Source organism: Carassius auratus, chromosome 8, assembly GCF_003368295.1.
Source record: "Carassius auratus strain Wakin chromosome 8, ASM336829v1, whole genome shotgun sequence".
NCBI classification, from domain to species: domain Eukaryota; kingdom Metazoa; phylum Chordata; class Actinopteri; order Cypriniformes; family Cyprinidae; genus Carassius; species Carassius auratus.
The window spans coordinates 13,725,664-13,751,545 of NC_039250.1; the positions used below are offsets into that span (position 1 = coordinate 13,725,664).

Below are 25,882 nucleotides of genomic sequence, written 5' to 3' on the forward strand. Positions count from 1 at the left end.
TGTGAGTTATTATTCAACCTGTAGCGGAAGCATCACATTGATAGCGTGATCACACACAATCTGTTACTTTTCACAGCGCCTCTCAGGATGAACCAATCACGTTCGGTTTTGATTACTGGCTACTTTATGAAATAAGTTTTTAGCGATTTCTAGAGCGAATCTGTACCATTTATACCCATCCTTTGAATCTATGAATATAGCTAAGGGTTATTTTCAGAGTACAAAATTCTCTAGTGAGTCAGAAAACGCCTTGAGATCTGACTGTGTCGCCGCAGCGGATGGTGTTTTCTGAGCTGGGGGCAGACAGTCTGAGTCTGACTCGGATGAAGATTCCCGTGATGTGGTCACAGACTCGCGTCAGCTCGGACGTCACTCGCGACACGCGGATCTTCGTGACAGTCTGCTCTGCCGGTGTGAGGACGCGCCTTCGGCTCCATAATAAGTGTTTCTGTAGATACAGCGGTTCGTGAGCGGCGCGTCTGTGAAATGATCGGTACGACGTTCAGCCGATCCCCTGCTCGGTCCGTTCATCAATCAACTGTTAGCTGAAAGATTAAGCAGGCAGAGATTACCAATAAAGTCATGCAGCGGATCAACTTTTGTTTCGAACAGGGATATAATACAAACTGACGTGTAAGTAAGTACTTGATTAATTATTCTTCATAACTGTTACTACTGCAAGGATTTTGTTTAATTGTAGTCAAGTGCTGTTGAACTTCAACTGCATTTCTAAGGAAAGTTTTTGTTTCCTCCTTAGAATGTTATTTAACGAAATCCAATTTATTCTACTTATTTTTATTCAGAACAGTTTATGAAATGCATTTGAATGTAAAATATATAATTGTCATTCTCTTTATTTTAACATGAAGCAAATCATTGTAATCAGATTGTTCCAAATTATTCCCAGTTAATTTACAAGGCAATAAACGGTTTCTCAACTGCATGCCCCTTTTCCCTTCTGCTTTTTAAAGATCATTACTAAGGTCAGGATTTAGAAAAAATAGTGATTTAAGTAGGTTAATTTGCAGAGTTTAGAGCTTCAGATTTACTGAAGTGAAACTGTATCTCCTTTTCAGACAATGTTATTTTAGAAGTAAGTAAGTAAGCTTTATTTCTATAGCACTATATTTCTATAAGTATTAAATAATTATTTAATTTATTTATAGGCTACTATTATATTATTTATTAATTTTGAGGATTATATTTCAGATTTTCTTATTTTATTTTTAGTACAAGTTTTAATAATTTATGTGCTTTTATTTTTATTAGTGTTTTTAATGTTTGTATATAGCTTTTATTTTGTTTTGTTGGTTTTGTTTAGGGGTGCTCCGATCACGATCGGCCGATCGTTATGTGCATCTCGTCAGTAAAGCCGGTTCTCTAATCAGCGGTTAATTCCATCAGGTGTATGATTTCACATAGAGCAGCTGTTACTACACAGAGCCGTTGTTAACTGAGAAGATGCGCCAATAAACGCTGAAAATTAAGTGAATTTGCGCATCTTCTCTATTAACAACGGCTCTGTGTAGTAACAGCTGCTCTATGTGAAATCATACACCTGATGGAATTAACCGCTGATTAGAAAACCGGCTTTACTGACGAGATGCGCATAACGATCTGCCGATCGGAGCACCACTAGTTTTGTTAATTTTATTACCTCATTACTTAATTACTTAAACTTATTTTATTTAAAGTTACAGGTTGTAGTACCAGCCACTAGAGGGCACACTATCAAAACAATAACAATCGTGTGGTTTGACTACGCTAAATAGGAGCGTGGAACAGCAAATATAGTTTGACTAAATTATCTAATTAATTGATTACTGTTTAGTCAGATATGACAGCGATTACCACTTGTTCAACAAATATATACACTCGTGTACATTCAAACACAATAATTGGGCATACATAGCAAATACGAGTTCACCAACGATTTGCGCGAGTATATTAGATTAGACACGATCAGACTATGGATCAGACGTGTCCTCGCGCTTTCTGTAAAGATGCAAATCAAAACAACTCACCTGTTGAGTAAAACACAAGTGAGATCGGCATCTATTTCTAGTTGAAGTTTGTCGCAAAGCTCTCTCCATCTAGAAAATGCAACACCGATATTGATCCTCGCTCTTTCTCTCCTCTTGTCCCAAACTCTTCTTGGGTCGTTTGGTTGGCCCGTATGCTTACGTTTACATGAGCTGTCCTTGTCGACAGAACCAGTGGCAGACGGTAAACAGTAATTATGTTTCATAAATAAGTAACACAATCCACCATCAAACATGCAAGAAGAAGTAAATAAGGAACTGCTTGAAGCAAGCTAAACAGTGTCATGGCGCAGTGCAGTCGCCTGTCAATGACGTTAGTTACCCTTTGTTACCGCCTTTACTGACGTAGAACCCACATGACAACAGTGTCGTGGACAAATGCGGAAGTAGTGTCTAGCAAACCACTAGATTGCTTCAAGCAGTTCCTTATTTACTTCTTCTTGCATGTTTGATAGTTGATTGTGTTATTGTGCCATTAAAGGAAGAAAATGATGCATTTTCTAGAAACGATCAACAGATGTGCATTTGATCAACACGTCTTCCTCATCCAATCTCATTTCTTATACCTGGCCTCTAAGGCTTTTACGTACACAGAAGCTACCAGGTTTTAGACCAATATAAATGCAAACAGTGCACTCAATATTCAATAGCCTCCCAACTCCATCCACATCTTATCAGATGGCTACAATAATATAAAATTATCAATATGTAAAACCTGTCAGTGTGCTCTGGAAGCACATGAGAAGTTCACACTACTAAGTGCACTACAGAAATGAAAAAAGTATTAAAATGCACCATTTTAGTATTATAGTTTTTTGAACAAGGTACTGTGATGATGCCATGTTTTTTTAACATGTATTATGAGAGTGCCTTAATATTATTTGATAAACCTTAGAATGCCATATAAATACCATTGCACATGAATAAGGATGGACAGTATTGTTATCACACCAGCTATCTAATGATTCTGGTAAACATTAAATGTTTAACGGTTGTTTAATTTTTAATTTTTTGGATTTTACAACTTAAAATACTTTTTAAAAATGCTAATAATTTAATAATAGTTTAATGTAATATTCTACATATATCATAACAGATACATCCATTAATCTTGCTGTACATTACAGTGGTGTAATGCATACGTTAATTTATCGTATTTAAAACAACTGATTTAATTTGAATAACTAATCATTCAGTCATCGCTCTCACTCCAACCTTCCTGTCAACTCTATGCTATTCAGTAAACAAATGCAAGTCAGTCTAAACAACAGCATCTTGAAAGACAGTGCGCCATGTCACTGTTTAGAATGGGGATTTTCTCATGATTTACAAGTAGTTGAAAACATTAGAGATTTTGTTAGTAATCAGCCAGACAAAATATATAACACTAGCCTAGTGGTTTTTGGATATTTTACTGTAAATATCTTACAAACTCTACCTTTAAACTTATTCTAATTTGTTTTATATTAGTTCTATATCAAGTGCTGAAAATAGTTATTAGTAATTTGAGTTAACAATAAAAACAATGGTTTCTTAATGCATGGACAGTATATTTTAGTTTGGTACTTAAAGTAAAAATCAGAATGAGTTGCATTAGTCTCTCCTATCCTCTCCTCTCCTGTCCTCTCCTCTCCAGTCCTGTCCTGTCCTCTCCTCTCCTCTCCTCTCCTCTCCTCTCCTCTCCTCTCCTCTCCTCTCCTCTCCTCTCCTCTCCTCTCCTCTCCTCTCCTCTCCTCTCCTGTCCTGTCCTGTCCTGTCCTCTCCTGTCCTCTCCTCTCCTCTCCAGTCCTCTCCTCTCCTCTCCTCTCCTCTCCTCTCCTCTCCTCTCCTCTCCTCTCCTCTCCAGCCCTGTCCTCTCCTCTCCTCTCCTGTCCTGTCCTGTCCTCTCCTCTCCTCTCCTCTCCTCTCCTCTCCTCTCCTCTCCTGTCCTGTCCTGTCCTGTCCTGTCCTGTCCTGTCCTCTCCTCACCTCTCCTCTCCTCTCCTCTCCTCTCCTCTCCTCTCCTCTCCTCTCCTCTCCTCTCCTCTCCTCTCCTCTCCTCTCCTCTCCTCTCCTCTCCAGTCCTGTCCTGTCCTCTCCTCTCCTCTCCTCTCCTCTCCTCTCCAGTCCTGTCCTGTCCTCTCCTCTCCTCTCCTCTCCTCTCCTCTCCTCTCCTCTCCAGTCCTGTCCTGTCCTCTCCTCTCCTCTCCTCTCCTCTCCTCTCCTCTCCTCTCCTCTCCTCTCCTCTCCTCTCCTCTCCAGTCCTGTCCTGTCCTCTCCTCTCCTCTCCTCTCCTCTCCTCTCCTCTCCTCTCCTCTCCTCTCCTCTCCTCTCCTCTCCTCTCCTCTCCTCTCCAGTCCTGTCCTGTCCTGTCCTCTCCTCACCTCTCCTCTCCTCTCCTCTCCTCTCCTCTCCTCTCCTCTCCTCTCCTCTCCTCTCCTCTCCAGTCCTGTCCTGTCCTGTCCTCTCCTCTCCTCTCCTCTCCTCTCCTCTCCAGTCCAGTACAGTCCTGTCCTGTCCTGTTTTCTCCTCTCCTCTCCTCTCCTCTCCAGTCCAGTCCAGTCATCTCCTCTCCTCTCCTCTCCTCTCCTCTCCTCTCCTCTCCTCTCCTCTCCTCTCCTCTCCTCTCCTCTCCTCTCCTCTCCTGTCCTCTCCTGTCCTGTCCTGTCCTGTCCTCTCCTCTCCTCTCCTCTCCTCTCCTCTCCTCTCCTCTCCTCTCCTCTCCTCTCCTCTCCTCTCCTCTCCTCTCCTCTCCTGTCCTGTCCTGTCCTGTCCTGTCCTCTCCTCTCCTCTCCAGTCCTCTCCTCTCCTCTCCTCTCCTCTCCTCTCCTCTCCTCTCCTCTCCTCTCCTCTCCTCTCCTCTCCTCTCCTCTCCTCTCCTCTCCTCTCCTCTCCAGTCCAGTACAGTACAGTCCAGTCCTGTCCTCTCCTGTCCTGTAATCTCCTTTCCTGTCCTCTGTCCTGTCCTGTAATCTCCTCTCCTCTCCTCTGTTATGTGAGTGTGTCTCCAACCCCTCTGTACTCATGGGAGCTCTTTGACTCACGTGTCCTTGTTTAAGATCCCAGTGTAGCTCCAGGCCACTCTGTTTGGCTTTGTTATCATCCTTTTGTGTTTACTTTGGTGTGTTCAATCCCTATTGGTTTGATTTGAATAAGCCTGTACTTGAATTTAATTGAACTGTAATCTTTTCCTGTTTGTGTTTCCTCCACATTCTCCAGGTTTCTTTTTTTCAGGGTCCTGAGCGAAGAGCTGTCTAGTTCTGAGCCAACAGTCATTTCAATTGCCAGTGTTGAAGAATATGCATCATTAAATGTGAAGTACTTCGCCTCTGGGCAGTGCCACATGCAGAATGATGTGTTTGCTTCATCCAGTCATGCGCCAATGGAAATGAAAGACTTTATAATGTCACCTGTCTTATTTATGGACCCATTCCACCTCATGCTCTGGAGACTTTGACCCTAAAAGTGACAGAGAAAGCTGCTTTTGGGGGTGTCCACTTTTTTTTCCTGATTTATTTATTTTCTTCTTAAAAACAAACCACTTTTTCATTTTGTAAAAATGGGCCCTTTTATGTCTCCTTTCAATAATCTGCTTTGCATGCTGTTGGGCATCTCTTTCACTGTCTGGTTTACACTGCTCTTGGTCTTCATCATTGTTCCTGCCATTTTCGGTCTGTCCTTCGGTATTCGCAGCCTCTACATGAAGATGCTGCTCAAGGTGTTTAAGGTGAGTTGAAGGTCATCTTGCTCTCTTTCAGGATGCTGTTGTTTAGACTGACTTGCATTTGTTTACTGAATAGCATAGAGTTGACAGGAAGGTTGGAGTGAGCGATGACTGAATGATTAGTTATTCAAATTAAATCAGTTGTTTTAAATACGATAAATTAACTTAGGCATCACAACACTGTAATGTACAGTAAGAAAAATGGATGTATCTGTTATGATATTTGTAGAATATTACATTAAACTATTATTAAATGATTAGCATTTTTAAAAAGAATTGTAAGTTTTAAAATCCAAAAGATTAAACATTAAACAACTGTTAAACATTTAATGTTTACCAGAATCATTAGATAGCTGGTGTGATGATAATACTGTCCATCCTTATTCATGTGCAATGGTATTTATATGGCATTCTAAGGTTTATCAAATAATATTAAGGCACTCTCATAATATTATTTGATAAACCTTAGAATGCCATATAAATGAATATTGAATATTGAGTGCACTGTTTGCATTTATATTGGTCTAAAACCTGTTAGCTTCTGTGTACATAATAGCCTAAGAGGCCAGGTATAAGAAATTAGATTGGATGAGGAAGACATGTTGATCAGAGGCACATCTGTTGACCGTTTCTAGAAAAAGCATAATTTTCTTTCTTTAATGGCACTGTTTCTCCCCCATATTATAATCATGGAGTTGAGAGACAGGAATAGAGGTGGAGTGAAGAGCCGAGGGTCGGCTCCTCTCCAGCTGTGGCTGATTTATTTCACCATGACCTCACATCCGCCTGAAGACGTTATGTAACCATTTGTGCACTCGCACAGCATGAGCAGACATGTATGTGCGACTCTAGTCTGTCTGCCAGAAATTTCTGGAATGAAGTATTTTTCCAACAACAAACAGGAGAATTTTTTTAAATAAAGGAGACATGCTATTTAAACGTTATGTTGTTTGGGTGTTAAACAACATTCAGCTTGGGCAACCTAGTCATGGGGAAGCAATAATAAAGAGGAAGTTTATCTTGTTCCTAAAAATGAGAGTCAAACATAAGTAAAACGCTAAAAAGTGCTATTCCTGACTGCGTGTAGCACCTACGGCTCTGCAGTTTGGATGGAAAGCTTTACTGTACCATAATCTCCTTGGACGAAATTGTGAAAAATATCAAAGAACTGTTATTAAAGATTGGAAGAATTAAAACAAATTAAACAAAAAAATAGGCTCACATTGAGGTATTGAAGTTAAAGCAAAACCTGTGTTAATTTTGCAAGATATCAATAGCAGCCCTTCAGTGTTTTCTGATTCTCAGTGCAGCAAGTTGTTGAGTGCATTGTGTGCTCCACATGCCTGAATTAACATACTGACATTATTCCTTCCTCCCACAGCTTTTCAATAAAGCGCTTGTTGTTCCCTAGGGGAATATTCAATATGTGTGCATGTCTGTGTGTGTTTGTGCTACAGTCCACTGCAGTGTGTTTTCAAATCATGAAACAGGCAGTTTTATTTTAAGGTCCATTATGATATAAATCCATTGAGGATGTGTATGAGTTTTATTACATTAGAATTGTAATAGTGTGCTGCAGGGATTAAAATCCTTTCATGATCATTCTTACAATAATAAAACATTACTAGGATGTTGCAGTGGTAATAAGATTGCATTAATTTGAGTTTGTTTTACAGTGGGCCACAGTGAGGATGGAAAGAGGAGCCAAGGAGAAGAACCATCTACTGTACAAGCCTTACAGTCTTAATGGTACGTGTATCAGTGGCTGTGTAAACACTGTGTGCTGTTACACCTGTAGAAAAATGATCTATATTATTCCTGCTGTGTGCTCATCTGCTTGGGGCATTGCTTGTTTTGGTGTTTCCCAAGTGCTCTGTCGATTTCTCTGGATGTTTTTTTTTCTTTCAGTTGACCTATAAGCAGAAAGATCAGGCAACAATAACTGGCGATGTCTGTTAATTTGGATGCATATTAAAAGTATTTTGATATTGTATTTATTATGTAATCTCAGGCATTATTGCTAAAGAACCTACATCGCTGGAAGAGGAGCTCAAAGAGATTCGGCGAAATGGCAGCAGCCAAGATTTGGATGGCTCCGCCTCCACCACTACAGGCCCCTCCCCTTCCTCATCAGAGTTCGAGATGTCAGACACCTTCTACTTCTGCCGGCGTGGGATTGAAAGCATCGTAGACGACGAGGTTACCAAACGTTTCACGGCAGAGGAGCTTGAGTCGTGGAACCTGCTGACCAGGAGCAACTATAACTTCAATCACATTAGCACCAGACTGACGGTGCTGTGGGGTCTCGGCGTTGTCATTCGTTATGGGTTCCTGCTGCCTCTCAGGTGAGGAAGAAGGAAAATGGAGTCCTAGATTAAACGTAAAACATAAAGTCCCACTTTATGACCAATAACCCATTAATGACTGTTACAATTCTGTACTATTTCGTCTATACAAATAAAATCAGTAATTTTAAATGCTACTAGTGAATGTAGGTGTCACATCATTGTGATGTACAGTATGACATATCGATATTCATTTTGAGATTTGCTGAAGATTACATTTAAATATTTTATAAAATTATTTCACTGATTACTTTAGTGAGCATTTGAAGGTAAAATAAATGTAAAAGTAGGAGTAATGAGCATTGCAATTAAATCATGAGTTTTGGCAGATATACTTTATCCAATATCAGCTGATACCAACATTGTTTTTTTTAAATCTATTATTTTGGGTGGTAACCACTGATCTATAATAGAGAACTGGATTTCTCATGACGTCATCGAAGTGAAGTCGCCATATAGGTATTCCCATAAATTATTTTGAATGAATAGGAAATCGTGTGATTTTAATGACTAAACATCACCTAATGAGTCAGCGTTTTTACATCTGAAGAATTCATGCAAATGGTAATTTTGTTTAATGTCGGGCATTTCCTCTCCGTATCAAAAGTTACGTATCGTATTAATTTTCAGTACTAATGAACATGATAAACATCATATGGATAAGATCCTCATCATATACAATTCAAGTGACAAAGTGCTTATGGAATCTGAATAAAGATTTATGCTTTCTGTATATTTGAATTCTCCTTGTAAACTTGATGTTTGTGTAATTGTTGTTTTATCATTTTTATCTGTACAGTAGGCCAACTACAAATGTTTAAACAATGATTTCGTTATCAGCCTGCACTTTGAAGCAGTTAATGATTAAAACGCTGGTTAAACTAAAAATTAATATAAATAACATTTTACTTCCATGCAAACTGAAATGGTAGTAAAATGTCATAGAATTTGCGTGATCTTGAAATAGATGTTTCTTCATCAGGACATAAAAAATACACGCATTCAGAGAATAAATGCTGACTACATATGGTGCAGACTTAAAGGGATACTCCACCCCAAAATGAAAATTTTGTTATTAATCACTTTACCCCCATGTCGTTCCAAACCCTTAAATGCTTTGTTCATCTTTGGGACACAATTTAAGATATTTTGGATGAAAACAATTAATTAATTTACATACACATAACATAAAAACTGATCCCGTGTGACCGATACACTTCAAATCGGGGGATTTTAGGTCAGTGTTTTGGCTGTCAAGAGAGTAAGATGGCCACTTAAACACTTCCAGCGGCTTGACTGCCGAATGACATTTTGGGACACAATGAGCAGTGGTGGTGACGTACTGTATGTGGAAGATTAGAAGAGAAGTATAAATGAAAAAGAAAAGGAGAAATGAGGCCACTGCTAACAACTAACAAGTGCTAAAATGTATTGTGGTACTACCACAGGTTTGTTTTTGACATAGTAGAACTGAAGTATGCCAGGGTACATTGAAGGGCCTTGACATACAAAGTAACACAACGATATGTAACAAATGTAACAAATTGATGTATGGTTTGTTAGGATAGGACAATATTTGGCAGAGATACAACTATTAGAAAATCTGGAATCTGAGGGTGCAAAACAAAAAAATCAAGATACTGAGAAAATCACCTTTAAAGTTATCCAAATGAAGTTTTTAGCAATGCATTTTACTAATCAGAAATGATGTTTTGTTATATTTATGGTAGCAAACTTACAAATTATCTCAATGAAACATGATCTTTATTATATTGTATTATTATTGTAGTATTGACTGATAATTTTGACCCATAAAATGTATTGTTGGCTATTGCTACAAATTGACCCATGCTAGTTATGTCTGGTTTTATGGTATGTGTGGTATAATTGTGGTATAACCTTCTAGGTATTTGTTTTTTCATTGGGGGCATAGTATTCAAGTATTCAAATTAGAAACTGTTGCTTCATGAAGAAAGGAGCAGCAGAGATAACTGCTGTTGCTCTCATTTACATGTCCGTTATAAAACAATCCAGCATACATACAGTACATTGTTCATTGTTGGATACATCTGTAGATTAAATACTCACCCCTTATAATACTTACGGTGACCCCTGTATGTCATATGACAGAGCAGAAAAAAATCAGCTCTTTTAACAGTCAACTTCTAATTAGAGTGTTAAATAAATAATAACTCTTATTTTTGATTGGCTGACATTATAATTTGACATCATTCTCACTGGTCCACCCTGAAACACTTGCTCTGTTCTGGCACAGTCTGAATATAGCGTCTTAAAATACAGGCTAATTCTGACACCCCCTCAGGGCCATATGGAGCTTGTGTAGGATTAATGTCAGTCAGGGCCGTGGCCTTAACCCACATTCTTTAATAGAAACTCCTCACCATCCCGTGTGCACATTTAAGATGAGATAGCTGAGCTCTGTTTAATCAGATGTTCTCACCTGGGTATTGTGGGATTAATTGAATCATGGACAGAAACCTAAAAGCCCAGTGTCATTGCTTACATTTTTCAGCAGCCTACATTGGGTCAGAGCTGTGGTGCGGTGGGGAATGCGTGCTCTTGGAGCTGTGGTGATCATATAGCAATGTAGGTTTATATTTGGCCTGTGACATATTATAGTCTCTCTATTTCATTTCATTTATATCCTGTTCTATCTTTGTATCTCCAGTCAAAGGCTCAAAAGTAAAAATTATATTAAAGGTGCGTTTAGTCATTTATAGCTGACTAAAAAAAAATAATAATAATAATAATTTGAAATTGAATGAGGAAATATTAATTGATGAACGTTCATGTGAGATGAATACTCTGAATATTCTATACAGGGTAGGTCATATGTTTCACAAATCCAGAAAAATGCTAACAAAACTTACTGTGCACTTTTAAATTAAAAATAGTTTTAAAGTGTACATTTTGTAACGATTGTTCCAGTGTTTGAGCTGACATGACTTGCTTTTCGTTTATCAGGTTAACATTAGCAATCACAGGAGTGAGCCTATTGGTCGTCTTCACCACCATGATTGGTTTTCTGCCCAATGGGAGGTAAGAAACTTGGTTAAAAAAAAAAAAAAATTGTGTGTGTTTGTCATTTGTTTTGCTTTTTTAGTGTGCTGAACCAACATATCTGTGAAGCCCTTAATGGATATTAACATGTTGCTGTGTGTGTTTGCAGGGTGAAAAATTTTCTCAGTGAGAAAGTGCACCTGATGTGTTACCGTATCTGTGTGAGAGGACTGACTGCTATCATCACATACCATCACAGGTAAGAAGCGTCACAGCTTACTGGAAATTTCCAAACATCTGAAGCCTTGGCATTTTGGGTCATTGTGCAATCTGAAATTGCTCATTCATAATCACACATAAAAGCTTTCACAATCAGATGCTCACAATCACTTTCATGCACACAATCACACAAATACTCTCACAATCAAACATTCACATACAAACCCGATTGCTTGTACACTTTTTTTTCTACCACATCTTTTCCTTCCCTTCACCTCTCTATTAATGTGCTTGGACACAGAGCTCTGTGAACAGCCAGCCTCTTTTGCTATGACCTTTTGTGTCTTGCCCTCCTTGTTCAAGTTGTCAATGGTCGTCTTTTGGACAACTGTCAAGTCAGCAGTCTTCCCCATGATTGTGTCCCTTACAGAACTAGACTGAGAGACCATTTAAAGGCCTTTAAAGGTGTTTTGAGTTAATTAGCTGATTAGAGTGGGGCACCAGGTGTCTTCAATATTGAACCTTTTCACAATATTCACATTTTCTGAGATACTGAATTTGGGATTTTCCTTAGTTGTCAGTTATAGTCATCAAAATTAAAAGAAATAATCATTTGAAATATATCAGTCTCTGTGTAATGAATGAATATAATACAAGTTTCACTTTTTGAATGGAATTAGTGAAATCAACTTTTCCAAATTATTCCATTCCTTTTTACTCACAATTTGTACAGTGTCCCAATTTTTTTGGAATCGGGTTTGTACATGCACAATCACAAGCATACAATCACAATCAGATGCTCCCAATCACACAAAGCTCTAGGAATTCATCAGAAATATCTTAATTTGTGTTCCGAAGATGAATATAAGTCTTATGACAAGAGGGCGAGTAATTCTGGGTGAACTATCCCTTTAACTCTATTAGGGTCTGTATCAATGGAGCATCGTCACTTTCAGATTCTAATGTTATCTGATAGAGAGAGTGGCATCAGACGTCATAACACCCAATAGGTAATAGTGGCTTGGTTTTTCAGTCAGGTCAGATGAACCATCTCCAACTGATTTTGAACTCCTTCAATGGCATCTTTGTCATTATCTCAGCTTATCATTCCTGCGTCGGCTTAATGTTTTCATGTAGTTCAGGTCACTGTCCTCCTGTGCATTCTCTCTCTATCTAAAGAAAAGATGAAAAGTCTTTCTCTCAGGACCTCTCCCTTGACCAGTCAAACCGGTTCCTTTCACAGGGACAGTCTATGTTTTGTGACAACAAAATAGCGTGAAGAAGACACTACTAAACTGTAGGATTTCAGCACAAACTCTTTCATTAGATTTGGCCTGTTTAGCACAAGCTCACATTGCTCTGCTTCTCCTTCCACTGTATACGCGCCCTGCTCACAGTCTTCTCTCTGTGTCTTTGTCTGGGACAGTGAAAATAAACCCAAGAATGGAGGCATCTGTGTCGCCAACCACACGTCACCCATTGACACCATTATACTGGCCAGTGACGGATGCTATGCAATGGTAAGTGTGTGTGTGTGTGTGTGTGTGTTTCTCGACTGGAACTGTAGTTGGTGTGTGTGTGAGAGAAGCTCTGAAAGGTTTAATTGCATGTGTGTGTTATAGGTGGGTCAGATCCATGGGGGCCTGATGGGGCTCATTCAGAAGTCTATGGTCAAAGCTTGTCCACACATTTGGTTCGAGCGCTCAGAAGTCAAAGATCGACATCTAGTGGCTAGAAGGTGAGGCAACATCACAGCTTATCTTATTTCTGTGGCTTTTGAACAGAAGTGCTGGATTCCTCTAAAAATATTTAACATTATTAGTTCAAATATTTTGCTGAATTGTGTGTTTTTTTTTTATGACACTCATATGTATTATTGCCATTAATTAAATGAATTTTATTTCAGATTGAGCGATCACGTAAAAGACAAAAGCAAACTACCCATCCTCATATTCCCTGAAGGTGGGCTGAACTCATACTTAGAAATTATTATTAATATGTAATGGAGACTAGAGGAGACCTCCTTCATATCCTTTATTTCATCCATTTCCATTCAAATGTTTGGGGCTTACTTGGTTTGACCTTTTACAGTTTCTCCACTAATTTCTATACGTACAGTATATAAAGTTATGGTAACTAACATGGAACAGGTGTCTTGAACTGGTTTTTAATGCCATATTATGTTTGTTTCATGTGTGTATTATATGGTTTGTCTTCAGGAACCTGCATTAATAATACATCGGTCATGATGTTCAAGAAAGGAAGCTTTGAAATTGGCTCAACTGTGTACCCCGTCGCCATAAAGGTCAGAAATCTCACTTCTCTAATGAATACTCTGGGTAAGGGGTGTCAACAAACCTTGAACATAAGTATGAAATATTGGTGCACAACTTGGCTTGTAATGCTCATGCTGTGAGCATAAATAATGCTAAAATGATAAACATTGTAGTCTGAGACCACTAATGGAAATACTGCTTTTTTTATGAATTGCATTATCAGCATAATCATATGAATTAATTGAAATGAATTAAAAAATCTTAGTATGTGTTTGCCCTCTTTTGAAGCTTTCAAGCAGAATGAGCTTTTGTGTCAGTCCTGATGATAATGTTGGATCTGTTTATTGGATATGACCTAAAATATTGCATAAATCTTAAAATAATGAAGAAATATTTGGGGATATCTTGTCAAATTTCTGTTTTACAGATTTCAAGATACTAAAATGTTTAGTAAAAGTTTAAATGAGAGAGAACAATACCAGATTTTTTATGTGGTCTCAGATTTTTGGGTGGATACATGTGGATGAGTACAGTCAAAAACTAAAAAATCCCTTAGATGGAGAGACCTGAGCCATCTCGTGGGACTTGGGGGTGGACTCTTTTGACTTGGTCCAGTAAGCAAGTATCTAGATATCCCAGAACAGCATAGAAACATGCTCAAAACCACCCACAACACCCTGGCATCAAGTCTCTCAAAGTGCAGAAATACTACTACTAAGACCACAGTGTCTTTTTTTGAGTACTTAAAGAGCTTATTTTTTCTTGCACTGATCATTTACATGTGCAAATACCCTCTGAAACGTGTCTTTTACACTCCAAACCTATTGGACATACTGATTAGTTTTACACTTGTATTAGTAATATTATTAATAATTAGTAATTGTCATTTTTAAGGGGTCAGAAATTGCCTTTTTTATTATTTTGTTCTGTTCTCTGAAGTCGTCTTATAATGTTACCAAGATTTTTACATAATTTAGAAGTAGGCTATTTTAAGAAGTAGGAGATTTAACGTAGAACATTTATTGTGTATAATGCCCAATTACAAGCTTGTTTAAAGTTACTTACAATTGTGTGTTGTGACATTACTGTCGGGTCCAATATAGTCATTTAGTTTCAATCTTTCTGAAAATCCTGCATCAAATTGTTTGTAAACAAATCCAGGGATAAATTGAAGTGAACAAAGGACTAAGTGCAGTCTGGAACTTCAGTAAAAAGAAACATTTAGGCCCTAGTACAGCCCAACCCGAAAACAGCTTACGGTTTCCGCTATTAAAGTAGTTCAGTTTTTTTTTTTTTGTAATGGCAAAGTGATTTTATTTTGTTTTGTTTTTATTAAGTCAATAAAAAAAAATTGGAGCTTTTTTTGTCCGTTAAATATGTTTTTTTAAAGTAATGACCAAGCGGACAGCTGTTGACAGTGAGTTGATAATAGCCTGTTTGATAAATTTTTCCTTCTCGAATCATCACGACTTGCCTAAAATCAAATCTGTAGAAATAAAACAGTAACAATGTTTAAACGTTAAACCTAGATAAATGTGTGCTGTATACAGTAGATTGTTCATGGGGGTGGAAGCTAATGCCTGCTTTACAGGACATGGAGGTGCCAGCGTGATCACTTGCATTTTTTTCAGTGGAATCAATTTAAAATACACCGTCATTTTTCCTCATAAAGGTAAGAATAATGAATCATTCGGAAACTGTAAAGGGGTTACTTTTATTTGTGTGCACTCACAATATCAACAAAACGTTGTGCTTTTGTAAAATGGAGAAAACAAACATGCTGTGCTTTCTGCATCTCGGCCTTGAACAGGAGCGCTTCACAAAAGTGAATCAAAACTCAGCGAACACATGATAAATATACGCTTTAAATTAACGAGATAAATCGAACAATCAAAAGCAAAATTTTATTATTTTTATTATAGTCATAATCATAATCCGTAAATATGCACTTCTCTCTAACCAATGAGATGCGAGTCAGGATCAGCAACTTCATCCTTGCAACAAAGACTCAGGTCTCGTGTTGTTTCCCCCAGTGCGGCAATTTATTTTCATCACTAATTGATGGATGTCTAATATATAAAATACAGAGAAGCCTATAACAGGCCTTAGGCCTGGCCCGAGTCTAAACTATGACGTGAAAATTGGCCCGAAGCCTGGCCCTAGGGGCGTGAAAAAGTCAGGGCCTGTCAGGCCCGGGCTGAAATGCAGGGCATTGATCTTCTGCAGAGGCAGTGTTTATCCACATTAATATATCATTGAGTGTCACATCCCACAAGCTGTTGTTTTGGCAGACTGCCTTAAATATAAGCTGTTTTTAGTCTTATGGGAAAGTTTTGAGTTTTGAAACTTACATGATTTTTTTTTTTATGGTAAAATGACCTCTTATATCAAAAATAGCGAGGGAGTGCGGATTATTATTTTATTTCAAAATAGCAAGGGAATTTTGGTTTCTCAGTTATGACCCCTTTAACACTGAAGCTGGTAGGCTGTATGGTTTCACTCTTGTTCTGAGCTCTAAAGCTGCTTTCAAAGGTTGAAGTACATCTCTTTCTTTATCAGCTCTTAACTCATGGTAAGAAAAATGATGAAGTCATGAATGATGTCCTAATCAGCATTTGTTAGCAGTAACATCTAAACTTCCTTAAAAGAAGATTACTTGAAATGTTAAATTGTAAAAAATATTATTATAATTATAAAATAAAAATAAATAAAGAATTTGTCAGTATTGTGGTGATGGTTGCATTGCATTTAATTTGCATCTGTTCGTGTTTTTCTAGTATGACCCTCGGTTCGGGGATGCCTTCTGGAACAGCAGTAAGTTTGGGATGGTAAATTATCTGCTCAGGATGATGAGTAGCTGGGCCATCGTCTGCAGCGTGTGGTATCTGCCTCCGATGAGCCGTCAGGTAAGGCTCACACACATGCATCCTCTGTGAATACAGTAAAATCTGTGGTATGAATGAGCTGCACTGCCCTTCCCATTTTTGCATTGATGCATTTAATACACAAATAAAGCACAAATGAGCTCGTGTGGGTTTGGAGTTTTGTCCACCCACCACAGATTGGAAATGGACATCTGTGTTTGCATGTGGGCATGCAAATAAACAAATAGACCATTGTTTTTTAAGGCATGTAAAAGGCTCCCATCTCAAAAAAAAACCCCAAAATGGTCACCATAGGTAAATCATTGTGCTGGTGTGATCCGCCTCACCTTGAATGATACAGAAGTTCTCTGGAAAATCACTGGGATAATGTTGGAAGTCCTTCCTTTATGTATTTTTAGTTTGTTTTACTACTGTATTTCAGAAAAATAATAGCTGTTTCTTCAATTATAAATGAACATGCCGTTAAACTGAAAATGCTGAAAATAAGTATAAAAATTAATTTTAGACACCTAATAAATTTTAAAACCAAACGTCAAGGTCTTTTGTTAAGGTCTGTTTTGTCTCCTCGCAGGAAGGTGAGGATGCAGTGCAGTTTGCTAACAGAGTAAAGGCAGCCATTGCCAGACAGGGTGGTCTGGTGGACCTGCTGTGGTAAGTCAGCTGTCATATCGGACTCAGCGACTGTGCTTGTACTATTGTATAAAAAAAAAAAGGATCTGTAAAATTTATGGTAAAAAGGCAGCTGTGGTTGCTGGAGCTTTTCCTTAAAAATATGGAAGCAACATTTTAGGATTTACATACTGAATTTACATTTACACTAAAAACAACAACAACAAACACCAATTTTATATGACAATTATATGTTAACTCTTTCCCTGCCATTGACAAAATTTTCTGGCTTTCAGTAGGAGGTATTATTTCACACCTTCTGAAAGACTACTGAATGTCTGGATTAAAACAAGGCGAAGAAGCAGTGAAAAGCATTTGTAAGCTGCATATGTAAAATAACAAGATCATGAAACGTTAAACAACATATATATCAAAACTGCCAAACAATACCTAATGAAATGAACGATCAAGTAAGTGGTTTAGGACCGTGCAAGCTTTGGATGTGTTGATGGAAGCGATCTATTCCATCTATGTTTTGATCATCATTCTGAATCTGATCCGGACTTGCCTTTTTTTTTTTTTAAACATAATTTTCCTGATTTGTTTTTCATGAAACTCACCCTTATTCAAGTGTTAATAAAAAAAAGAATGCATGAACCTAAAATAATTTTTTTTTTTAAATGTTTTGCCAGATTGCATGTTTAGATATTTATACATCAAAATATTATGAGGGGAATTAAACATCTGAAAATTATCAAAAATGCTTGTGGTGGCTGAAAATAAATAAATAAATAAATCTGTCAGGGAAAGAGTTAAGTTACCAGTCTGTGCTGAAATCTGTTTTGTTCCTTCATAATACATTTATAACCACCATAAAACACTGGTGATATAGAGTCAAAGCTCATCACACAAGCTGAAGTATATATTAATATATAGAAGGTGCACAGTGTCATTCATACAAATACAAAACACCAGTATGGTAACACACACAATATTACTTTTACAAGATTAGATGAACCCTAATGTATACTGATAAGTAAAAAAAAAAACATAAAGAGAGAATTAGTTTTTTATAGCATTGCTATATAGCTATATAGCATTATAGCATCTTAATGCTGTTAATTTTACAGTAAAATGCTGTGAAATATGCCATAAGACAGTTTCTTAATGTGTAGAGCATGAGAATTTAATGTTAACCAGTTAACAGGTTTTTTACCATAGCAATTTCCAAGTCTTTTGCCATTAAAATAATGGTCTATTTTTTTTTTTACAGTGTAAACATTAATGTTGAGGCCAGTGAAAAGTAATAAAAACACTAATATAAGCTGTAGATTGAGAGATAAGTGACAGCTGTACCAGAAAACAACCAGAAAATGTCTGGTATTAGCTGATCTACCCAAAATCCCTCTAAAACCAGCTTACATGGTTTTGACCAGACTGGGAGACCAGTAAACCAGCGTAGGCATATCAAAGCTGCTTTTCTCAGTAGGTAAATGGCTTTTCGTTTGGTAAAAGAAAATGGATTTGTGTTTTTTTTTTTCAGGGACGGTGGGTTGAAACGTGGAAAAGTGAAAGACACTTTCAAAGAGGAGCAACAAAAACTCTACAGCAAGATTTTGGTTGGAACGCAAGAGGACCGCAGTCGTTCTTGAGAAGAGGAAGATTGAATCAGGTGAGGACCTGGATGGAGGCCTAGAGACGATTCTGACACATGGACAACCATGTTATGATATTGTTTCACATCACGTAGCAAGAACTGTCCTTGTTTAATTGTTCATCTTTTTGAAAGGACCATAGCTTGTCCAGTGTTTGGTCAGATCGTGATCAAAACACCATGAGACATGTTTTGATGAGTTGACCGAAGTCAATGTAGCGTGATTCGGTCTGTAGTGGCCAAGTTACCCTTGAGGAGTCACAAGCAGTTTAATGGTTCCTTTCTCTTTTTTTAATTCGTTATGGTTTCTTTTTCTTTTATTATCATTTGCTCTTAACGTGTCATTAGGACGCAGTAAACTATTAAATTTGATGGCCATGTATGTTTGACGGAAACGCCTCATCAGGCTGCACGTAGGTGTCCGAAGGCATTTCCATCTGTCTGCTACACTTCTGCTGCGTGAACCACTTTAATCCTGGATTTTAACAGGAGAAAACAGCAGAAATATGCATGAAAATCTTGCAGTTTATTTTGAGGACATCAAGTTTATCCTGACCTTTGCAGATTAATAATCTGCATTAATTTTTCTAAATACCTCTGGATAAACAATCAAACCTGTGTGAAGGGTTTGAGAAGAATTTGTTAGATATTAGGTTATTTGTCCATGTCCATTCGGGAGTCAAATCATATGAGTCTTAATGACATTGGTCAAGTGATGGCCAATTGAAAACTCTGTGAAGTGTTGCTCAGGAACTGCACACAGTCAAATTACAACCATTACTTGTGTCCAACAACACTATGCAGCATGTACTGTATATACTGTAGGTAACCAGTGTTTCCTTGGATTATTATTTTTTTTATATCGATTAACCAACCTAAAACTTGTTAAACAATAACACATTTTTTTCAACGTGTCAGTTACATTTTATTATTATTTAAAAATAAAAATCAATCACAACAAACTCTGAAATTCTCATTTTCAAAAAACTGCAAACAGCACAGTTATGAGTTCTGGGCTCATTTTGAGGTCAAAGATAATATGATACGATTAAATCTGATGATTTTGTCTCTTCAGACCAATGCAAACAAGCTGAATGAGCATTAAAATTCACTCTCTGGTAGTAGATGCCATGTTTTACATGTAAAATGTCAATTGCTTATGTTACAGATGCATCAGTTGCCGTTCATTCAAATGAAAATGTTTATTGCTCTGAATTTTTACACAGAGCCATTAGTCTTAAACTGGATGACAGACCTCAAACTAAAAAATGCATATGTATGCAACTAACTAGCTCTAAAACGAAAACACTAAAGGGCTCATAATGAAGCAGAATCAAAACATTGTATTTTCACATGCTCTGTAAACAGAATACTGTGTCTGGAATCACATACTCTCTGAATAGGCACTTATTTTGCATAAGTAATTAATTTGTAACTACTAAAATGTGTTTTACATTGTGTTCTATAGTATGAAAGTGTGTTGTATGAAGGAAATCCAGATTTAATTCATGTATTGTTGTCATTGTCATTTGCACGTCAGTTGCCTTACTGTTCACAAATCCTGTCCCATGGCATTATCTGGATTCTTTTCGCCTACTATTCTGTGAATACTGTGATGTTCTAGTCGAACTGTTTTTCACCTACTATATAGTAAAGAAGGTGTGCACCAAGGGTCTTTCATTTCAAGGCTATGTTTGGTTACAACCACTTACAAATAAGAACAACGTTAGCTTTTTGACTACAAATGTAAGGTTAGTTACTGAGGGATAAGGGATAGTTCACCCAAAAATAAAAACTGTCATTAATTATTCACCCTCATGTCCTTCCAAACCCATAACACTGTTTCCTAAGTACACGCGACGCAACAAGATTCCGGCGTCAAGCAATTTGTGTGTCCACACCGACACGTGACAATATCACAGAATCAATCAAACCAAAATATCACAGCCAATCAGAAGCGGGCGTGGGCGGGCTCTCTCCAGAAGCACAATCAAATGGATGTTTATAATCTAATTCATAAATATTAAACCTTTTTACCATTTTTAAATGTACATACTAAGTGACTGATACCATCTTTATGGAATACACTTGTTGGTTCGCATTGATTTAATGTACATCTTTGTTTTAATATATTTTTTAGATCTAAGGTAAACTATGTTGTTGTTTTCAGTGTGGCTATAAGGCTACGCAATATGATATTCAAACTCACATTAGACAGGTTTAACTTTAAATAAAGTACAAAATCACCTGAGAGTTATCTACTTTCATTTAGTTTGTATGCTGTTACTCTGGCTGCGATATCGCGGAAATAAAAACCATTTCTAAAACAGAATAGTTGGGCGATAGTTGATATAAAGCCGATATGATTTTTAAAATTATTATTATTAAAATTTAAGAAATTTGAAATAATTTGACAATGGATTAAAAAAAATAATGTGTAGAAGGAACATGCTTATACTTTAGATAACAGTATTTTTCACAAATAAATAAATATTTTATAAAAATATATTTAAAAAGAAAGTAAACACTTCAACCAACAGGGCACTCAGTATTCTGGGAAGATTTGTGCATTGGGAATCATATTTTTCAAATAAAGCCAGGGTAACCCTCATTGTAAATACAGCACACAGTGAAAATATAACATGAATATGACTGGGCAAATGCAAACGCAGCATGAGTTTAAAGCATTCAATTTACATGGACCGACTGTCACACAGACAACACGCGATCATGCTTTATAAAAATGCACACTTCACAAGATCTCACAGCTGGATTTTGCAAGGTTTGTGAAATTAAATGTTCATTAGTCATTGAAAGACTTGTTTAAATTATATAAATGCATATTTGCTTAATGCTGACGACAAACGATAAAGTATTTTAATGTTTGCCTTTCTATTACTAAAAGGCCTAATATAATGTCAGTCATTATAATACTTTCTGTATACATTAATTTTTTTTTGTTGAACTGTTCGATCTGATTATTAGACAGACTTCTATCCGTGTTAGACAGAACTGTTAACGATGATGACAAACGAAGAGTGTGAGCACTGTGTGCGCTCAGGTGCTGCTGCTTTCACAGCATTCAAAACAAAGGTCTGGCATGCCGTCAGAATAAAACTCTCGCCTTGAACACATCGGCCAAGCAGAAAAATTAAAGGCCTATGTCGATATTTGAAAAATGTCAAAAAACAAATATCGACCAATATATCGGCCTTGGTGATATATTGGTTGAACACTAGTTATGTTGATGTCAATGCAGGGTCAGAAAGCTCTCGGATTTCATCAAAAATACCTTCATTTGTGTTCCGAAGGGTTAGTAATTAATGACAACATTTCCATTTTTGGGTGAACAGTCTTTAGTGTACCTTTAATTTAAACCCCTTAAATGGGTGTGTGCAGTCAACTTGCACCAACTTGGATGTTTATTATAAGTATTTTTTTGTAGTGTAGTGTCAGAGCAGCATCGTTTACAGAGCCTGGTCATCAACTCAAGGCATGTACTGTATGATGGAGTTACCCCAATGGTTTTTGATTTAAGAAAGTGTGTATTTAAATACGATTAGACTTCATCTACGTGCTCAAGATTTGAAATTGAACTGGGCACAAGCAGTGCAGTACTTCACAAATTACAACTTTAAAGACAAGTGAGCCTGTAATAAACAGATCGAATATAATTAAGGTTTAGAACTGAAATAGCATGAATATACACCAGCATGTGAATCAGTTCAGCTGCTGGGCTCAAAACGTGGGAATGACTCTGTACAGTTTTAAACCAGTTACTGAGTGCATATAAATGGCTCTGTGGAAACAGAGAGAGAGGCTGGATAAACATGTCGTCGATCACAATGTATCATATACAGTTGATCAGACCTTCATTTAAGGTCTGATGTAGTTCTCAGCTTTATGAAGGGGTTCAACTAGAGATCAGCATGTGGAGTGAGTCATTAATCATGTAGGACTTCTTCCAGTTCACTGACAGTTTAGCATCCTCCTGGGATACAGCAGTTCATCTGTAGATAGTATGCATTTACAGTCAAGTCTATACATGTCCTCTTGAAGACTTAAAACTGATCTGGCCATGACAGATTCCTCCCATTGTTTTTAAAAAATGTCTGTTTCACAGAAACATCTACTTCAGCAAAATAAATATTGCATTGAAATTATTTCTTGGTCAAACATCTGTATAGACAAAACAATGGAGCAGTAGAACAGTAGTTTTATTTTAAAACTTCCACTGTTGTTCAAAATGTACAGTAAAAAGCTTTATTCTGTGATCAAAGCTGAATTTTCAGCATCATTACTCCAGTCTTCAGACTCATGATCCTTCAGAAATCATTCTAACATGATGAAACTCAAAATTTCCTAGGATAAAGTTCAAAAGAACAGCATTTATTTGAAATAGAAATATTTTGTAACTTTCTTTAAAAAAATCTTCTAATAATTTTCAACCGTTTAAAGTGTCCTTGCATTAAATATAAATTATGTATGTGTACATTAACTATTTTTAATGCATGATTCATTTTGTAAGTTGTCAAAAATAGAAATGCATACATCACATCTAGTTGCGCCTTTTTTTGTATTGCAAGTTGCAAAACATCTGCTTCTTGCCTTAATTTTTAATGTAGGTGGGTCCTGATGTCAACAACAAAAGGCATGCAATAAATTCTTCTTTTGTTGTTGTTGTTGTTGATTGATTTTTCATTTCATGTCATTGAAAAATTTAAAACATTACAAAATCCTAAAACAAAAAAACACTTTTTGCTGGCTCTCGGGAGGATGTGTTTGCGTCTATGAAACACATTGTCTTTGCTACACGAAAAATAAAGGTTCTTAAATGGAATCAATAGTTCCATGAAGAACCTTTAACATCCAGTAAACATTTCTTAACAATGGTCTTTTGAGAACTGTTAACTGAAAGGTTCTTTTGGGAGCATTTGGATGTATGTTTTGACATGATGGGGGTCTATCTGTCATAATGTCACCAGTGATTTGACTGCTGCCACGCTCAGATACAGCACCTTGCCAACACATCCACCCATACATCACTGACTGATATACTGCATTAGTTAAAAATGTTCCAATGCAATACAGTCATATGTACAACCATATGTCATATATGTGAATAAAAGAACTTCAACACAACATTCACTGTCTCAATTTTTCCTGACAGTTACGTTGCTATTATCCGTTAATTTTCCTTGAAGGTTACACCCTGTGCATCACATGTCCCAGGTCATGTGAGAAAAGAGGCCCACCAAGGTACAGTATCTGACTCATCAGGCACAGGACAGATGTGGCCCACCCATAAAAGCCTGTCCTGGGACTGCTGAGGTGGAGCATGCTGTAAAAACAAATGGAAAACTGGACATGGTTATTATACTCTACATTACATTGACGTATGACTGAAGAACTGAGGCTTAGGGACAAGTTGTTCTGCCAGAGTCCTTTCACTTAACATGAATTATAAACATTTATTCAGCCTGTCGCGGCCAGGCTGGAAGTCGGACCTTAGAACCAGAGATTTTCCTTCATGGTGACATTTCATTGAAAAGTGCCAGCTCTTAAGTAACAGCCTTTAGACCAAGAGGGGATACAATGACTTCAACCTGCAGCCAAAGAGCTGATGGATGGGTCACAACACAAAAAACAGCATGCAGAATTCACTAGCAAACTGCATGCTCATTGCTTTCATGAGTTAGGATTTAATTTACTGTAGATATTTAGGGGTCTTTAAAAAAAAGCCATTGTGTTTGGATCTGTTGAATATCAGTTCTACATCAGATTTGGAGGAACTGAACCCAATTAAGTGTCTGCCAGAGCACACTGAGCATGAGAACATGTGCATCAGTTTAAACAATTACCTTACCTTTACCAGCTCTACATCTTTCAAACTAACTAGATTATCAACTGATCTGTTCACTTATCTTTGGCACTGAGAGAGCACAGAAGCACAACAAACGTCTTTCATCCATTTTTGTTTTTATTTTAGTTTCACAAAATCTTGCCGGCGGGCTTTTTCTTTAATCGCATGATGCAATAAATATTAGATGAGATACTGTAAATACCATTAATAATGTATATGGCATTATTATTAAACAATAATACTTATTGAATTCTAACCTGAGACCCAGCCATTTGTTTTTGTTTGTTGTATTTATTCATTGTAGAGCACATAATAATGTATAACAAAGTCAGTACAATTATAAAATATGAATGTTGTGTATATAAAGCAGAACCGAAACTACATTCATGTATTATTTGTGCCTTTTTGGTTTTGTTTTTGTAAAAATGTTCCATCTGGATTATTTATTAAATGCCACGATAGGCTAAAATAAAACAGAAGATACTTTGAATACTGTATATAAAAATATTTAACAATTACACATTTTGTAATTTACCAGAAATTCTTTTTTTACATTATTGTCATTTAAGTTTCGGTATAACATACATCCCAAAATGTGTTAATAATAAGTGATAATATATGATATAATGCTAATATATTAATACATAACATTTTAGATTACCAATGTAACAATCTGACTAAAAAGTTGAACTGAGGAATATTTGGTTTGTCTATTTTTTCTATTTTATCTAAGTTTTTGTGAACCCGATGATAATGTTTTCCAGCATGATTGGAGAATGATCCAAAGAGCATCTTGTGCTTTAATGGGTGGAAATCTGCCCTTTTGAACAAAAGAGTTCACATGATCCAGGCCACAAATTTACTCATTGAATTAGAGACCTAAAATCCCCAAAGTCCATAAACATATTTTAATGTGGTCTCAGACTTGTGAACACACATTGACCCATTTGTAAATCAAAATGAACATTACTGAGCAAACAGTTTTTGGTAAGTTATACTCTAAAAAAGTAAGTAATTACCAGCTGCAAATGACATCTTCACTAGTGTTATTAGATGCACTAATAACACTTTTACCAATTTTTATTACCAATTAATTTCTAAATCCTATATCAAACCTGACCAGTAAAATAATACAAAGATAGACATTCCCTTTTAACAACAACAACATTGCCATATTAATGGGCATACAGATGCTCAAATAACTACAGATTTGGAATGTTTCAATTAAATAGTCTTTTCAAAGGAAAAGTAATCTAATGAATTAC

General features: G+C 36.8%; 1 protein-coding gene across 3 annotated transcripts; it reads left to right on the top strand.

The window, feature by feature from the left end:
* Positions 1–311: 311 nt before the first annotated feature.
* On the top strand, positions 312–23,896 carry LOC113107357 (glycerol-3-phosphate acyltransferase 4-like). 3 transcript variants are annotated; one of them, XM_026269803.1, is made up of 13 exons: positions 312–637; positions 5,241–5,748; positions 7,422–7,494; positions 7,757–8,090; positions 11,076–11,150; positions 11,281–11,370; positions 12,757–12,850; positions 12,953–13,068; positions 13,237–13,292; positions 13,550–13,635; positions 16,384–16,512; positions 17,063–17,142; positions 18,644–23,896. In XM_026269803.1, the coding sequence occupies exons 2-13, from the start codon at positions 5,581–5,583 to the stop codon at positions 18,750–18,752; spliced, it is 1,410 nt and encodes a 469-aa protein (XP_026125588.1). In that variant the 5' UTR covers positions 312–637; positions 5,241–5,580; the 3' UTR covers positions 18,753–23,896. The 3 variants fall into 3 exon arrangements, with proteins under 3 accessions (XP_026125588.1, XP_026125589.1, XP_026125590.1); XM_026269804.1 differs by having other exon boundaries at positions 312–633; XM_026269805.1 differs by lacking the exon at positions 5,241–5,748 and having other exon boundaries at positions 312–633.
* The last annotated feature ends 1,986 nt before the right edge of the window (positions 23,897–25,882 follow it).

Bases quoted from the DNA above. Each gene is read 5' to 3' on its own strand.
- LOC113107357 (XM_026269803.1), top strand. From the start codon at position 5,581: ATGGGCCCTTTTATGTCTCCTTTCAATAATCTGCTTTGCATGCTGTTG. The intron at 8,091-11,075 runs GTGAGGAAGAAG...TTCGTTTATCAG, and splicing joins GGGTTCCTGCTGCCTCTCAG to GTTAACATTAGCAATCACAG. The intron at 13,069-13,236 runs GTGAGGCAACAT...ATTTTATTTCAG, and splicing joins CGACATCTAGTGGCTAGAAG to ATTGAGCGATCACGTAAAAG.